This window comes from Nomascus leucogenys, chromosome 10, assembly GCF_006542625.1.
Source record: "Nomascus leucogenys isolate Asia chromosome 10, Asia_NLE_v1, whole genome shotgun sequence".
In the NCBI taxonomy this organism is placed as follows: Eukaryota; Metazoa; Chordata; class Mammalia; order Primates; family Hylobatidae; genus Nomascus; species Nomascus leucogenys.
In genome coordinates, this window is record NC_044390.1 from 3,553,626 (window position 1) to 3,569,583 (window position 15,958).

Sequence of the window (15,958 nt, forward strand, 5' to 3'; positions counted from 1 at the left end):
GGCAGGAGGGATCAGCGGGCGAGACCTCTGGGGCCAAGGATATGGAGCTGGGGAGCTTGGGTTTTGCCATCAGTGTCTTTGAAACAAATCTAGTCAATTGCCAACATTTAACATTTGGAGAAATTTGTGTGTAAAAATCTGGAATTTTGGCCGGGTGTGGTGGCTCACGCCTGTAATCCCAGCACTTTGGGAGGCCAAGGCGGGCCTCGGGTCAGGAGTTCGAGACCAGCCTGGCCAACATCGTGAAACCCCATCTCTACTAAAAATGCGAAAACTAGCCAGGCATGGTGGTAGGTGCCTGTAATCCCATCTACTCTACTTGGGAGGCTGAGGCAGGAGAATCGCTTGAACCTGGGAGGCAGAGGTTGCAGTGAGCCAAGATCAAGTCACTGCACTCCAGCCTGGGCAGCAGAGCGAGACTCCATCTCAAAAAAAAAAAAAAAAAAAAAAGAATTTTGGCTTCTTTTGAAAGAACAGGAATCTGTGACAATATGAACTTTTCAGTCCTGCATAGCCACAGTTGACTAGAGCTGAGTAGGAGCCATCTTCTGAGATGAGGCATTCGTTCAATAATTACCATAACACCAGCGGGAAGAACAGGACTGAGTGAGTCCAGTGTGACTGATAATTACTGAACAAAACAAAGATCCAATACTTTTAGGAGGGGAGCATTCGATGTTAAATGTATTTCAAGGTGGCAGTGCTCTGGAGAAAAGAAAGGGGTTGGGAAGGTGGGTGCATGTGTGTGCACATGTGTTTTGAATACAGTGGTCTGGGCAGCCCTCACGGAATAGCTGGTGCAGGCAGATGTGTGAAGGTGGTGGAGAGGGAGCTGTGTAGGTATTTGAGGGAAGGGTGCTCTGGATGATGGGAGCTGCGTGTAGAGGCCCTGGGGTAGGAATGCACCTGATGTGTTGCGGGAAGCTGAGGAGCTGGAGAAAGCAGGGAATGAGGTTAGAGAGGTAACGGTGGCTGTGGGGAGACTTGGCCCTGGGAAGGGCTTGAGCTGTGAGATTGGAGCCCTGGGTGTCTTTTGGAGCGTGGGCATGGCCTGACTTAGGTTTTAACAGGTCCCTCTGGCATGGAGAACAGGCTGGGGGTTGGTGGTGAGGATTGGGGAGACCAGCTAAGGGTCTACTGGTGAAATCCGAGCAAGAGAGAGGGTGGCTCTGGCCGGGGTGATGGGAGTGAAGATGGTGAGAGACGGTCAGGTTCTGAGAATATTGGAAGTTACAGCTGCCAGGATGTTCAAACAAGCTGGCCTGTGACGGGAGTAGGGCTGAGGCCCAGCTGGCTCACTTGGGTCTCTGGTCGGGTTCCTGCAGGCATTTCAGTTTGCAGCCTAGGTGGCGTGAGCCACGGGGGCTTACTGGGGAGGGGAAAATGGAGCAAAGAGGTTTGGGGGAATTGCCTACCTTTCCTATTCCCCTATTAAGAATGAGGGGTGGGGCCCTGGGCAAGTGATAGAGGGGCTGAGAGTATTCTGGGCAGAAGCAACCACATGAACCAAGCTTGGCAGCTGGAGGAGGGAACCTGAGCCCTGTGGTCGGAGAAGCTGGTGAGCCGAGTGGGCAACCTGTGACTGCCAACCTGGGGCCTGGGTTTTATCTGGCGGGCCATAGGGAGCCAAGGGAAGTATGTGAGTAGGATCTAGGGACGGGGCAGATAGGAGAAGGATTCTTGGAGATCCAAAGAGGAAGGAAGGAACCAGAAGGAACCAGGCAGGAGGTGGCAAAGTGGGGACAGAACTCCTGCCTGTCCCAGGGGGGTCTCTCTGATCCTTTCCCGTCTTGGAGGGCGCCATCTGGTGGCCCAGGTTGGAACAACTCGCGGACAGCTTGAGGCCCAGAGGCCCGCAGTAATCTGGGGAAGGCAGAGCCAGGGGAGAAAGAGAAAGGCTCATTCTTCCCAAAGGCAGAGAATGTCCAGTCTGGAAAACAGTAGGATCCAGAGAAAAGCAGACCTTACCAGCCACGTGGATAATGGGGAAAAGAAAGTTACAGGGCTTGCCAGAGGGAAAAGGAGCTAGTTCTTGAGGGAGTAGGAAGTTTTCAGTTGGCTGCCATCTCCCAGGATAAAGAGTGGCCAGAAAGCTGTGGCATGCTTGGGAGGCAGCCAGTTCTACCTGGTAGGGCCGTGGCAGGGTGGGGAACAAAGTGGAGAAGTGGATGCTGGGAAACTAGCTTCGGGGATGAGGGCAGGCTTCCGCACAGTGAGTGTTTGAGCTGGGCCAGGGAGGCTGAACAGGAGTTCGCCAGGCAGGGAATGGCTGTTTCAGCCAGCAGAGACGGCAAGTGCAAACCTCAGAGGTTGAACGCTTGGGAGCGTTTGGAGAAGGGCAGGGCCAGGACGCAAGAGGGAATGAGTGAGAACGTTGGTGAGGCGGGAAGGGAGACACAAACCCTCATGCCCAGCAGCCCTGAGCCAGGGAAACCTGAAGATCGGGCAAGCTGAACTAGGCTGGCTAGGAGGTCAGGAGGGAGCCTGGTTTGGGACCCTGGGGATGGAAAGGAGGGTTCGGAGAGAGAAACCAAAGAAGGTGGAACATCTTCCAGGTTCCTTGAGGCTGTGACTGGGGCGAGGGGCAGGTTTCTGGGCCTCCTGGTAGCCGGGTAGAGAACAGCAGTTGACACACCATCTGCTAAGTAAGGAGGCTGTTTATAGGCTGGGTGGCATATTACAATGCTCAGGGCTCCACTGCACCCTCTCGGGGGTCTGCTAGCGCTTTCCGTAGACTGTCTCCACGCCCTCCCCACTCCCAGCCAGTCCAGATCCACTCGCTCCGGAGGGACTGCAGCAAGGATTGGTAAGTCTGTCCACCGGGATCGGGGGAAGATCAGGGCAGGAGCAGATTGGCCATCCTTCAGAAGATCGACTTCCGCCATTGGGGAGAGTCTGAAGAGTCCGTTCTCCCACGGGGCCTCGTCACTCTTTGTGAAGGGCGCCGGGCAGGTCAAATGACCTCCATTTCCATCTCGCCTTCCACCTTCTTCTTTTGCTTCTCCATCACTGCCTTCAGCTCTGACACTTTCTCTTTGTCCTGGAGGGCGGGGTGGAAATCGCTTTGTCCTAGCGTCCTCGGCATCCCAGCCCTACCCAGACCCAGGGACCAGCGGTCTGGCTCACCTCCAGCAGCGCGCGCTGCACGGTGACCTGGCTGTACACACGCGCCCCCTCCTCGGGGCTCACCGCCCGCAGCTCCTCTTTCTGCAGCGAGAAAAGCTGCGCCCCGGTCAGCACACCCAACGCGTCCACGGTCCTGAGCAAGGGCAGCCCGGGCGCCGTCAGGCCGGTCGGCAGATGCCCCAGCCCCGACAATCATGTCACGCCCACCCGGCGATGGTCCAATCAGAACAGCATTCTAGCTCTAGCGCGGGCAGGGCCGACACCTCCTGAACCCCACCCACCAATCACAATGTGCCACCCAGGGGGCGTGGCCGCATCCTGCTTTCGAAGGGGGCGGGATTTCCCTAAGGAATCCAGTCGGAGTCTGAAAAAACATGGCAATCACAGGCTGCCATTGGGTGTTGCTACCAGACAGACCCTCACTTCGGGCTAATCCCGGCTCCCTGTGGTCTCCACGACTGCCGCCCCCCGACTGCCGGCCGATCGGAACGCTCCGCCCCCAGCGTCCGTATCAACCCGCGCCGAGAGGGCCCCCGCCCCACTCACCCGGAGCTAAAGCCCTTGGCCTGCAGCCAGGCGCGGACCTCGGAGGCGTCCGAGCGCGGGCTGAGCTGCGGTTCTGGGGCGCGGGGCCCTAGGACTGCGCGGCTCGGGCCCGAGCGGCCCTGGGCCAGGCGCGCCTGCAGTTCCTCGTTGACAATGAGCATCTGGGAGAATTTCTCTGCAGGTGGGAAACCGGGAGGGAGGGAATGCGGGCTCAGGGCGAGGGGTCCTGGGGCCAGAGGGCGGGGCAGGGGGGCGCTCCAGCGTCCCCAGAATGGGGCGGGAGTCCATTTGCTCTTTCTGAGCCCCCGTTTCCCTGCCTAGAAAGCAAGGATAAGGACCTCTCCCCACAGCCGGCGTCCCCACCACTCACCCTTCTCGCTGGGGGCCAAGCTGTTGAGGCTATCGCAGCTGTCCCAGCGGGGCCGAGCCAGAGCTGGAGGTGGGGCCGGGGCTGGGGCTGGTGGTGGAGGAGGAGTGCTGTTCTGAAAGGAAGGAGAGAGTACCTGGGTTAGGGAGAGGACTCAGAGTCCCAGCCTCTCCCCTTTCTAGAGATGCATTTCTGAACCCCCAGTCACCACCTGCTCCAGCACTCTTGACGCCCCTTGTTCCCAGAATCTGGTCCCAGCCTCTCCTCCCTCAAGACCCCAGCGTCTGCGCTGGCTCACCAGGCTGCGGGCAGGGCTTTGGCTGTGGTGAAACTGGGGTCCGGGGTGGGGTGTCAGGATGTTATAGGGCACGTATCCCACCTGCCCCGCTGGGTCCCGAACCTTCCACCACTTGCGCCTGTCATCCAGGACCTGGGTGCGGTAAAGAGCAGACGGTTCAGAGCCTGCATCTGCAGCTAGGGCTGGCTAATTCCTGCCCCTCGGCCTCCCGCTCCTCTAACCTCTAGTACGTCCCGCTGCTTGACCGACAGCTCACTGCTGTTGCGGGCCTGGAAGTCATAATTACACAGGACCCATTTTCCGCCTGTCTCTGACTCCAGCTGAGGCTCAGATTCTGGCTCCAAGTCTTGGTGACTGAGGAGAAGCGGGAGGGTTGGAGATAAGGAGGCAGCCAGCCCCATTGCTCTGGGCTGCAGGGTGCTGGTGTGAGCTGGGGTTAGAGCCAAGCTGGGGGCACAGCAGGGGCCGGGTTAATACTGTTAATAGAAATTTGAAACGAGACTAACAGCCTGAATATGTTTTGCTCCCTCCGTTGCTTGGCATTGGGCTGTAGGCATATGTAGTGGGTACTATCCCATCATCGATTCCATTTTACAGAGGAGAATGAGGCTCAGACAGAGAAAATCACTTGCCCACATCACACAGCTAGAAACAGCTGTCATTTATTGAGCATCTAATAGGCACTGGGCTTATATATCATAACTCATAAGCATAATAAAAACACTAGCTAGGCCGGGCGCGGTGGCTCACGCCTGTAATCCCAGCGCTTTGGGAGGCTGAGGCGGGCAGATCACGAGGTCAAGAGATCGAGACCATCCTGGCCAACATGGTGAAACCCTGTCTCTACTAAAAAGTACACAAATTAGCTGGGCGTGGTGGCACGCGCCTGTAGTCCCAGCTATTCTGAAGGCTGAGGCAGGAGAATCGCTTGAACCCGGCAGGCAGAAGTTGCGGTGAGCTGAGATCTCACCACTGCACTCCAGCCTGATGACAGAGTGAGACTGTCTCAAAAACAAACAATAGCTACCACTTCTGTAGCACTTACTGTGTGCCAGGCACTGTTCTGTTACGCATATTAGTTGATTTGATCTTTATGACAACTGTCGGTAGAACCATGAATTTGGACTCCCCTCTCTCCCCCAGTTTCTTCCTCCCCCAGAGACCCTATTATCTTCTCCATTTTCACAGAGGAGGAAGCTGAGGCACAGGGATGTAAAGGTCACAGAGTAAGAGAGCGGCATCGCCAGCCTGGCACCAGGGCAGCCCATGTCTGAATAATGCTGCCTTAGTTTGCAGGCAGCTGGACTTGAACTTGAACCCGGTCACAGCCTTGAGCCCTTAACTGCTAGTTCCTACAACACCACAGACTTCTCAGTGTTCTGGGAACGGATTATCATTATTCCCAGTTTCCCTGCAAAAAAGAACTTGAGGCTCAGAGAAAGTGACTTGAAGCTGTGAACAGGGAGGGGGGTTGCGATATCAGGCAGCTGGGGGCAGGGGTGGGATTTCAGCTCTGACCCCCAATAAGAGGGACCTCAACCTGGATCAGGCCTACCTGTGCAGGGGAGAGGGGGGTCTTCAGGGCCGCGGCACCCCCTGTGTGGGGCCGGCAGCTCCCAGCACGCTGTCCCTGGTGAGACTCTCTGCCGGGGCCCTCACCCAGACCCCCCTTTGTCTCCTCCAGCCTCGCTTCTTTGTTTTCGTCTCCTCCCACGTTGCTTCCCTCCGATCTGCCCTCTGTTTGCTCAAGGACCCTAGAGTTCTGGTCCATCTACCTCCTTCCCTCCCCCAGGACCCAGAGTCTGAGCCCCCACTGCTTGGCAGAACCATGACTTGGAATGTTCTTTCCTCCCCCAGGGACCTAGGAGTCCAGGTCTCAAGCTTCAATCTTATCCTTTTAACCCTTAAACCTTTTAACCCAGTCCGACACCCAGCAGCGACTTAGACAATTGCATTACAGCCTCTGGAAAACCAAGAGTTTAATCGTCCAGCCTTGACCCCTCTCGGGGACCCAGGTACTACCACTTCCTAACTTTCCCAGAAATTTGCCCCCAAGCCCTTGAAGTCCCAAGCCTGCTCCTCTGGGTCTCCAGGATCCCAAGCACCAGACTTGGGCTATTCTTCAAAACCCAAAGGTCCAATTCCCCAGCCTCCCCCCTCCAATATCCAGGGCTCTGTCCTCACAGGGAGCCCAGGCACGGTGCTTCCCAGGCCCCGGGAAAACAAACTGCCTTCTTCCAGCCTTTTGGGGATCCAGGGATCCAACCTCTCAGACTTTACCCACTCCCAGCCCCTTTCCTCCCCTAGGCCCGGGAACCCCGATCTCCATTCCCTCCTCCCTTGGCCCCAGAAGTCTGGGTCCCGCCCCCTCCCTCCCTGCTCCTCCCTCTCTCCCGGCCCCGGCCCGCCCCATCACCATCTCACCCACCTGAGAAGAGCCAGGAAGACAGAAGGAAAAACACAGAAAAAAAGGGGGCGGAGTCAGCACCGGGAGCCCCCGGGACGCACCCCTACTGGACCCCCTTGCCCTGCCCTGGGGCGGACACTCACCCATTGACAGCGACCTGGGGGGCGCTTTGCTGTAGGAAGTAAGAGAGTCGGGTCAGGCGGGGCCAGGCGGACCGGCCCGCCCCCGGACTTCCCAGGCTTGGCCCTGCTGTGTCGCTTGGGTCACCTGCCGGCGCCTCCGCTCGTGCTGTAGCTGTTTCTCAACTGGGTCCTCCCAGGCGCGGCCCTGCGGGTCAGTGACCGGCGGCTCCCAGCCGCTGAAGAACTCGGGTCTGTATGGGGGTCCCTCTTCCGGGGGTAGCTCCAGCCTGCGGCCAGGGACAGGGCCAAGAGCTCAGGGATCCTGGTACAGCCCCCAACTTAGTTCTGTCATTAACTTCACTAAGTTTTCCCCTAAAGCTCGCTGTATCCCAACGATTCTAGCCCCGCCACTTTTCACCAAGTCCTGCCGGTAGCTCTAAGCCCAACTCAACAGCAATTTATATTTCTACGCCGGGCGCGGTGGCTCATGCCTGTAATCCCAGCATTTTGGGAGGCCAAGATGGGAGGATCGCTTGAGGCCAGGAGTTCCAGACCAGCCTGGGCAACATATTGAGACGCCATCCACCTTTCTCTCTGGAAAAAAATTGCCTTATCCAGTCTCTAAATCTCACCTGATTCCACATCAGGTTTTCCATAAGGTCGGTTTCAGGTTCTGACCCTTTCCCTGCGGAACTCCCAGCCCCCAGTGCACAGACTCTGTCCCATCACCAAAGTTATAGACCAAACCTTCCAGAAGCCCCGCCCCTTTGCGTAGCCCTGCCCCTGCCCCGTAGCCCCTCTATTCCTTTAAACCCTACCTTTTCTTTCAATCTGATTGGTCTGGTGGTCTTAAATCTTTCCTTCACGTTAATTCCTGGCCTTTCCTCCAATTGAATCTTGGCATCTGTCCTAAGCCCCGCCCCAACACAACTAAGCCACGCCTCTAACCCGTCCCTACCCTCCTAGTCCTATTTTCCAATCATCATGCTACCCACCTCCCAGCCCCCTTATGCTCCTCCAATCACCACGCCCCCTGGCTCCTAGCCCCGCCCCTCACCCGGGGCGGGTCCACGAGTCCCCCAGCGAGGTCCAGAGCTCGTTTTCACGTGGAGTGACGTTGTCCCGCAGCAGCGCCACGGCATCCGATGTCAGGTGCGGCTGCCGCACGCTGCTCGCGAACTCGGGCCCCCCCAACGTGTTCACAATCTGTCAGGGGAGCAGGAGGGGGCAGGCTGTGCCGTCACACCTTCTACAAGTCGAACCCGATTCCTCCCGCTGCAGGGGGGCCCGAGGGCCTGGGGCGGGTCTCACCATCTGCAGAGGCCCGAAAAGGAAGTGCAACAGCTCCGGAGAGGAGGGGTCGGCGATGTTACCGCGCAGCCGGGCCTGGGGCGTGGGGAGGGAGGTGGTTGGCGTGGGTGCGGGGACGGGGCAGGTTCGCCGTGCCCGCGCCCTGGCCCAGGGGCGGACGCGTCCTCACCAGCAGGCTGAAGGCGTACTTGATCTTCTGCAGCACGTCGGTGTACTCGGCCTCCGAGGGCGGCTTGGCTCGCAGCGTCAGCAGGCCCTCTGAGGGGGTCAGACGGGCGCGGCGATGGGGACGCGGGGCCCGCACCAGGCAGGCAGAGAGAGAGAGGTGGACACCCGGTTAAGATGGCGGTGAGGTCAGCCCTGGCAAGTGGCGGGAGGGGAGACCCTGGGGAGAGCGGGGACATTTGGAAGAGATCGGGAAGGGGTTCAGATACCACGCAGGGGTGCTCCTTACCCCCAGCCGCCCGGCGCCGGGTTCTGCGGCCGCGTTCCCGGTGCTCCAGCACCCTGGCCGCCTCCGCCGACTTCTGCAGCCTTGATACAAAGCTCTCTACGTCGTCGAACACGTGGTTCAGGATGTCCTGGGGGACAGAGGAGGCGGACGCTCAGGGGTCCCGAGTTCCAGAACCATCCCCGTCAAAGTCCTGAACCTGAGCACCTACACACGTCCCCAGATCAGGCCACGCCCCAAACACCTGGCCACGCCCCACAACCAAGCCCCGCTCCCGACCCCAGCCCCTCCTCCATAACGCAGAAGTCTGACCAGATTGACAGAGAACTCCCGTCCCGCAGCCGGCCCCGCCCTTCCACGCCCTAGCCCCGCCTTCAGTCGCCTGGCCCCGCCCCCAGACCCCTTCCCTCGCGGCTCACCACTTCCCGCTCCGCCTGCAGAACCGCCAGGTCGGGACCCCGGGGACCCAGTTCCGGGGAGGCCGAGTCAGAGTTGCTCGAGGTCCCCACCGGCTCAGGCCTCTGCGCCTCGTCTGCCTCGGGAATGGGCTTCGCCTGGGGTCGTCCGCGGCCCGCGCCCCGCTCTAAGGTGCTGATCACTGCGCGGACTGATGGGCGGCGCTGCAGGGGCGGGGTCTCAGCGGCGGGCGAGCGGTCGCGCTGCAACTCCTCCTGCGTGGCCCTGCGGAGGGCGACGGGGACACCAAGGCTGGGTCCACTGAGGGGTCCAGGGAGGGGGAAATCCAGGGCGCAGAACGAGACACACTGAGGCTCAAAAGGCTCAAAGAGAGTAAACAAATTCAACGAGGTAGGAAGAAATCCGATATAGGGAGGGATAGCACCTCTCTAGAGTGAAACTGAGGGCCTGGACAGGGAACAGAGGAAAGAAGCAGAGTTCTGGAGAAGGGGTCAGCTCGTCTGGGAGGTACAGACAAGAGTCGACTAGGGTGTGCTTGACTCCATGCAAAACTCTTGTTCTGTTCCAGGCTGGTGTTGTAGACTGAGGCACAAGGAGGGGAAACCGGCTAACCAGAGACCCCGCCAACTTCTTCCCTCTCACCTGAGCGCCGCCGCCCTGCGCTCCCCGCGGCCCGAGCGGTAATTGTGCAGAGCCCCCTGAATGTCCTCTCGGATCAGCTCCGCCTGCCAATCACACCGTCAGGCCACGCCTCCCCACGCCGCACCCACTTCCTACCCGGGCCTCACCCCTGGCCGATTTTTCAGCTCAGTCCCAGCCCACGTGCGGCCACCGTCCACGCCCTGGACTCACCCCTCGCCCTACACCTGTCCCTGCCCTAAGCCACGACCCCGCCCATGGAGACCCAGTCCGGGTGGTTCCTCGCCCCCATCCTCGTCCTGGCTGCTCCCCCAGACCCTTCTTGGCCATGTTCTGTTCATGTCCTCATCCCACCTTCGTGTTCTATCTTGACCCTGGGTCCAATCTCAAACCCCGCCGCCTTCCAGAACTTCCTTCCCAGGTCCCCTGCCCTTCCTTGCTCTGGTCCCGCCTTAGCCCCAGGCCCCGCCTCACCTAGAGGCCCCACCCATTTCCGCCCCGGCTCCAGGCTCCGCCCAGTTCCAGCTCCACCCCCAGAGCCAGCCCGTTCGCTCACCCCGAGGCGCAGGCCCTGGAAGAAGTGCACGTCGGGCTGGGCGCGCTCGGGTTCCTGGCACACGAGCAACAGCAACGAGCGGCTCCTGCCGGGTGGCATCACCGCGTCACAGCGCACGATGGCGCCCAGTGGGTACGACTCCAGCTCCTCCTGCGGGGTGAGATGGCGGGGTAAACTGAGGCCCCGAAATGATGGTACTACTAAATGGCGACGGGAGTGTGGGCCAGCAGGTCAGGGCAACCTCACGCGGTTAGGGGGTTAGCGATAACACCCCTGTTTAATAGATGAGGCTATTAAGGCTCAAGAAGGGGGCCGGGGTCCCTCGCCAGAGTTCCCAGAGGAAGGACGTGCAGTAGCCAAGATTCGCACCCAGACCCCCTGAAGTCCCTGCCCCAGACACTCCTCCCACCCATGTGCCCCCTGGCACCTTGGAGGCCGGGTCGAGCAGCGTGACATGGTCGGGAGACACTCGCAGCAGCATCTCCTGTGCCCAGACTCGGCCCTGGCTATCCATGACGGCCAGCTTCCTGGAGGCATCTTCCACAGTGTGCACGCCATCATCCTCACCCAGGCAGAACGTCACCAGGTGCTGGTACGGACCACGGAGAAACAGTGAGGCCCAAGATGATGCCAGGTGGGCTCAGAATCCCCCGGAATAATCAGACTTTCAGCCTGAGACTAACCACACCTCCTCCAGGAAGCCTTCCTTGATCACCTGTTCCACAAATCAGCTCCCCTCCCAGTGCCCTTTGTTTCCCTTCCATCAGAGTGACTAGCACCTGAGTCTGGCTTCTCACAGACTGGAGGCTCCTTGTGGGCAGGGAAGGAGTCTGGATTATAGCTCTCTCCTTCTAAATGCCTCCTGGGGTCTCCTGCTGTGCCCCCTACCACCTCCATTAGAGCACCAGGCGCCTCCTTGGGTTCCTCTGGACCTTGTCTACCCTCTCCTCATGCAGGGCTCTGTCTTGATTTGTCTCCGTGGTCCCACTGTCCAGCACCACAGCTGGCCGGGAGGAAAGGCTGGCAGATTTGAGTGGACCCGAGGCCCCTGACTTCATATCCATGACTGAGATGAGGCAACGGAGGTCCATTTTATGGATGGGCAAACTGACTTTCCACATGCTTCCTGCTTGGGGGCCCAGCTGCTTTCAAAAGCCCTATCTCCTGAGGCCACCTTTGCCCCAGAAGATGTCCTGGGGCAGACCCCAGACTCACATTGACTGGGTACTGGGATACATCAGCCATAACAACTGTGGAGTAACGCTTCCTCTGCTCTGCCAGGGGAGAAAGAGAATGAGCCTGGGAGTCCAGGCCCAGCCCCTCTTCCATCAGACCCAGGAGTCCAGGCCCCCAGCCCCTCCTCCCTCAGACCTAGGAGTCCAGCCCCCCCGCCCCTCTTCCCTCTGACCCAGGAGTCCAGACCCCCAGCCCCTCTTCCCTCTGACCCAGGAGTCCAGACCCCCAGCACCTCTTCCCTCTGACTCGGGAGTCCAGGCCCCCAGCCCTTCCTCCCCCAGCCCCTCCTCCCTCAGACCCAGGAGTCCAGGCCCCCAGCCCCTCCTCCTCCAAGACGCTGGATGCCAGGTCCTGTTTCTTTAGACCCAGTTCTATGGGCCTGGGGCTCCCTTGCCCCCACTCACCATAGATAGACTTGGCGCTTGGCTTCGGGGCAGCTTCTGGGCTGGTGAAGAAAAGAGGAATGAGAGAGACTGTGGAATTGGGGGCAGATCCTGTGGAAATGCCAAGCAGGGCAGCAAGGGCTTCATTACGAAGGTAACGGGGAGCGATGGAATGGTTATTATTGTTATTATTGAGCAGGAGAGCTCAGAGCCAGAGCTGGACTTTAAGAAGACAGGTGTGCCGGGCGCGGTGGCTCACGCCTGTAATCCCAGCACTTTGGGAGGCCAAGGTGGGCAGATCATGAGGTCAGGAGTTCGAGACCAGCCTGGTTAACATGGTAAAACCCAGTCTCTACTAAAAATACAAAAATGAGGCCGGGCGCGGTGGCTCACGCCTGTAATCCCAGCACTTTGGGAGGCAGAGGCAGGCGGATCACGAGGTCAGGAGATCGAGACCATCTTGGCCAACGTGGTGAAACCCTGTCTCTACTAGAAATACAAAAGTTAGCTGGGTGTGGTGGCGTGCGCCTGTAGTCCCAGCTACGTGGGAGGCCAAGGCAGGAGAATCACTTGAACCTAGGAGGCGGAGGTTGCAGTGAGTCGAGATTGCGCCACTGCATTCCAGCCTGGCAGCAGAGTGAGACCCCATCTCAAAAAAAAAAAAAAAAAAAAAAGACAGGTCAGGTCAGGCGGTGGTGCTGGGTGGTAGGGGAGTGTGATCTCTACCATGGCAGAGTCCTGGATTCAAACCCTCTGTGCGCTGCCTCCTTGCCATAAGACTTTGAGGAGGAGACTTAATCTCTCCTACCTCAGTTTCTCTTTCTGTAACATAGTAACCATCTGATAGGGCTGTTGGGCAAATTCAATCAGATGATGGAGGTGAAGTATTTTGAAGCCTCAGTAACTGTTATTATCATTCTTAAGATGCTGCCAGGGCTTAGCACACAGAAGTTGCTCAATAAATGGGAATGGTTACAATAGCATTCGTGGTATCTGAAGTAGACAGGGAATTATCTGCTTCCCCTCCCACTCCCATGGGCCAGGCGCTTCCCAGCCACATCCTTCTCTGTGTCCTGTTCTCAATTTCTTCCTACGGTTACCTTTCCTAAGAATTCTTGAATCCCCACTTGCATGCACATAACAGAAGCTCAGCCATCAGGTGGCGTCAGGGGAACTGCAAAACCCTTTTTCCCAAACTCCTGTTCCTCATCCCGCTCCTGCCAGTCTGATGTCATCACAATTTGATTACCTCTGGGCCAGAGAGCTCACTACCTACCATGCAGGTATTTTGACTCATCTCTCATTGTTTTTCTCCCTGCTTACTCTGGGGGACTCGAGTCTTCATTATAAACAGCCCTGATTTTCTAGCAAAGGGTTAATATTTACTAACAACATAACAATCGCAATAGCGGCTCCTATGAGTTGAGCACCTGCTGTCAGTGAGGTGGTCGCTAAGTCCTGTAATGCACTATCCCTCCAGTTTTTCGACATTGTCCCTGTGTCACAGAGGAGGGCTGAGGCTCCAAGAGGTGACGTCCGCTGACCAGGGTTACATCGGCACTGAGTGTGAGGGCCGAACTGGAGCTCAGGCCTGTCTGCTCTGCAGTGGGGGCCCCTAACCCCAGGCTGGGCAGGGAGGAGCGCAGCTCTGGCTTCCTCCTGAGCGTCCGGGCTTGGGCCAGAGTCTGGGCTGCCGCAAACAGGATCTGCGGGTGTGGGTGAGGAGGCGAGGGCAGGCGGGAGGCGCGCTGGGGCTGGGGCTGGGACCCGGGGTCCGGGGCACTTACCCTGTGGCGGTGCTCATGGTGCTGAGTGGAAGCTCCTGCCCACCTGGAGGTGCCCTGGGAGCCAGCAAAGATGTGAGGGCCTGGCCAGTAGGAGCCTCTAACTCCTACCCCAGCCTCCTCCCTCAATGCAGGCAGCCAGGCCCCAGCCCCTCCTCCCTCAGACTCAGGAGTCCAGGCCTCCAGCCCCTCCTCCCTCAGACCCAGGAGACCAGGCCCCAGCCCCTCCTCCCTCAGACCCAGGAGTCCAGGCCCCCAACCCCTCCTCCCTCAGACCCAGGAGTTCAGGCCCCAGCCCCTCCTCCCTCAGACCCAGGAGTCCAGGCCCCCAACCCCTCCTCCCTCAGACTCAGGAGTCCAGGCCCCCAGCCCCTCCTCCCTCAGACCCACGAGTCCAGGCCCTCTGTCCCCTCCTCCCTCAGACCCAGGAGACCAGGCCCCAGCCCCTCCTCCCTCAGAGCCAGGAGTCCAGACCCCAGTCCCTCCTCCCTCAGACCCAGGAGTCCAGGCCCCCAACCCCTCCTCCCTCAGACCCAGGAGTTCAGGCCCCAGCCCCTCCTCCCTCAGACCCAGGAGTCCAGGCCCTCAATCCTTCCTCCCTCAGACTCAGGAGTCCAGCCCCCAGCCCCTCCTCCCTTGGACCCAGGGGGTCCAGGCCCCCAGCCCCCCCTCCCTAGATCCAGGAGTTCAGGCCCCAGCCCCTCCTCCCTCAGACCCAGGAATCCAGGCCCCCAGCCCCTCCTCCCTCAGACCCAGGAGTCCAGGCCCGCAGCCCCTCCTCCCTCAGACCCAGGAGTCCAGGCCCGCAGCCCCTCCTCCCTCAGACCCAGGAGTCCAGGCCCCCAGCCCCTCCTCCCGCACACCCGTTGGTCAAGCCCCGGCCCCCTTCTCTCCAGACCCGGATCTCCTTACCTGCCTGCTCAGGCTCTGCCCTGCTCTCCGCTGTCCTTCCCTTCCAGGCTGCTGGCCCCTCCTCCTGCTCCCTGCCAGGGCCGTCCTGCCTCCGCCTCCGCATACCTGAGCATTCACCTGGCACAGCCTGGCTGGAGTGACCCCAGGGCGGGGCTGGCAGACATATCTAGGAGGGGCTGGGGGGACTGCAGGGGAGCCGGGAAACTAACTGCCTTGTAGCAACAGAATAATAACAACGAACAGTACATTTGATGTCACGCTTGTTCACGGGTCAGAGTTGAAAGCTCTGTCTTTAAAACTCCCTTGAAATTCTAACAGCAGGAGGAAGTTCGAGGTTTGACTTCTGCTTGACAGATGAGGCAGCTGAAGGCCAGAGAGGTTGAGGAACTGGCCCATTTCAGCACTTGTTAAGGAGGGATTTGAACCCGGGGCTGATCTTCTGTCTCCAGGGCCAGTGGCAGTCCGTCTTCTGTGGACACCTCCTGTCCGTGATCACTGCTTCTGCCCCTGCCCTCGCCCCCCCACCCATCCTGTTCCCCCTTCCTTTGGAAATTTCCCTCAATGACTCCCCCCATTCTGACAAAAGCTAAGATTTAGCTCGATAATGCCTGGCCCAGCTCCAAGGACATCACAAAAATGAACAGGCTTCCCAGGCATAAAAACCTTTCTGAAATCCCTTTTCGAGAACTCCCTCCATGCTGTAGAGGTTACTAGCAAAGCTTTTCACATCATTTCTCCCCAGAGCCCCGTGAGGGGAGTGTGTCTGGGTGGGAGGCTGTCTTCGTCTCACAGATGAGAAAATGAGGCAGAGAAGGGTTAAGAAACTTGTGTGGGTGCAGTGACTCACATCTGTAATCCCAGCACTTTGGGAGGCCGAGGCAGGTAGATCACCTGAGGTCAGGAGTTCGAGACCAGCCCAGCCAACATGGTGAAACCCCATTTCTACTAAAAACACAAAAATTATCCAGGTGTGGTGGCGGGCACCTGTAATCCCAGCTATTCAGGAGGCTGAGGCAGGAAAATCACTTGAACCCGGGAGGCGGAGGTTGCGATGAGCCGATAATTGCACCACTGCACTCCAGCCTAGGCAAGAGAGCGAGGCCCCATCTCAAAAAAACAAAAAACAGGCTGGGCGCGGTGGCTCATGCCTGTAATCCCAGCACTTTGGGAGGCCGAGGCAGGCGGATCACGGGGTCAGGAGTTCGAGACCAGCCAGGCCAACATGGTGAAACCCTGTCTCTACTAAAAATACAAAAATTAGCCGGGCGTGGTGGCGGGCACCTGTAATCCCAGCTACTCAGGAGGCTGAGGCAGGAGAATCGCTTGAACCCAGGAAGCGGAGGTTGCAGTGAGCCGAGATCACACCACTGCACTCTAGGCTGGGCGACAGAGTGAGACGCTGT

The 15,958-nt window shown here is 59.0% G+C and overlaps 1 protein-coding gene across 3 annotated transcripts; it reads right to left on the minus strand.

The window, feature by feature from the left end:
• Window positions 1-2,639: 2,639 nt before the first annotated feature.
• On the minus strand, window positions 2,640-14,605 carry EPS8L1 (EPS8 like 1). 3 transcript variants are annotated; one of them, XM_003281632.2, is made up of 20 exons: window positions 14,556-14,605; window positions 13,647-13,700; window positions 11,881-11,921; window positions 11,456-11,514; window positions 10,668-10,829; window positions 10,241-10,390; window positions 9,688-9,770; window positions 9,048-9,309; window positions 8,632-8,758; window positions 8,347-8,435; window positions 8,178-8,252; window positions 7,924-8,072; window positions 7,012-7,153; window positions 6,888-6,916; window positions 4,559-4,691; window positions 4,338-4,469; window positions 4,043-4,154; window positions 3,673-3,847; window positions 3,127-3,259; window positions 2,640-3,040 (listed from the first exon to the last, which is right to left on the minus strand). In XM_003281632.2, exons 2-20 carry the CDS (start codon window positions 13,661-13,663, stop codon window positions 2,954-2,956), a joined length of 2,157 nt encoding a protein of 718 aa, XP_003281680.2. In that variant the 5' UTR covers window positions 13,664-13,700; window positions 14,556-14,605; the 3' UTR covers window positions 2,640-2,953. The 3 variants fall into 3 exon arrangements, with proteins under 3 accessions (XP_003281680.2, XP_003281681.2, XP_003281682.2); XM_003281633.2 differs by lacking the exons at window positions 11,456-11,514; window positions 11,881-11,921 and having other exon boundaries at window positions 14,556-14,566; XM_003281634.3 differs by lacking the exons at window positions 10,241-10,390; window positions 10,668-10,829; window positions 11,456-11,514; ... (1 more) ...; window positions 13,647-13,700; window positions 14,556-14,605 and adding an exon at window positions 9,980-10,025 and having other exon boundaries at window positions 9,688-9,772.
• Between the last annotated feature and the right edge of the window lie 1,353 nt (window positions 14,606-15,958).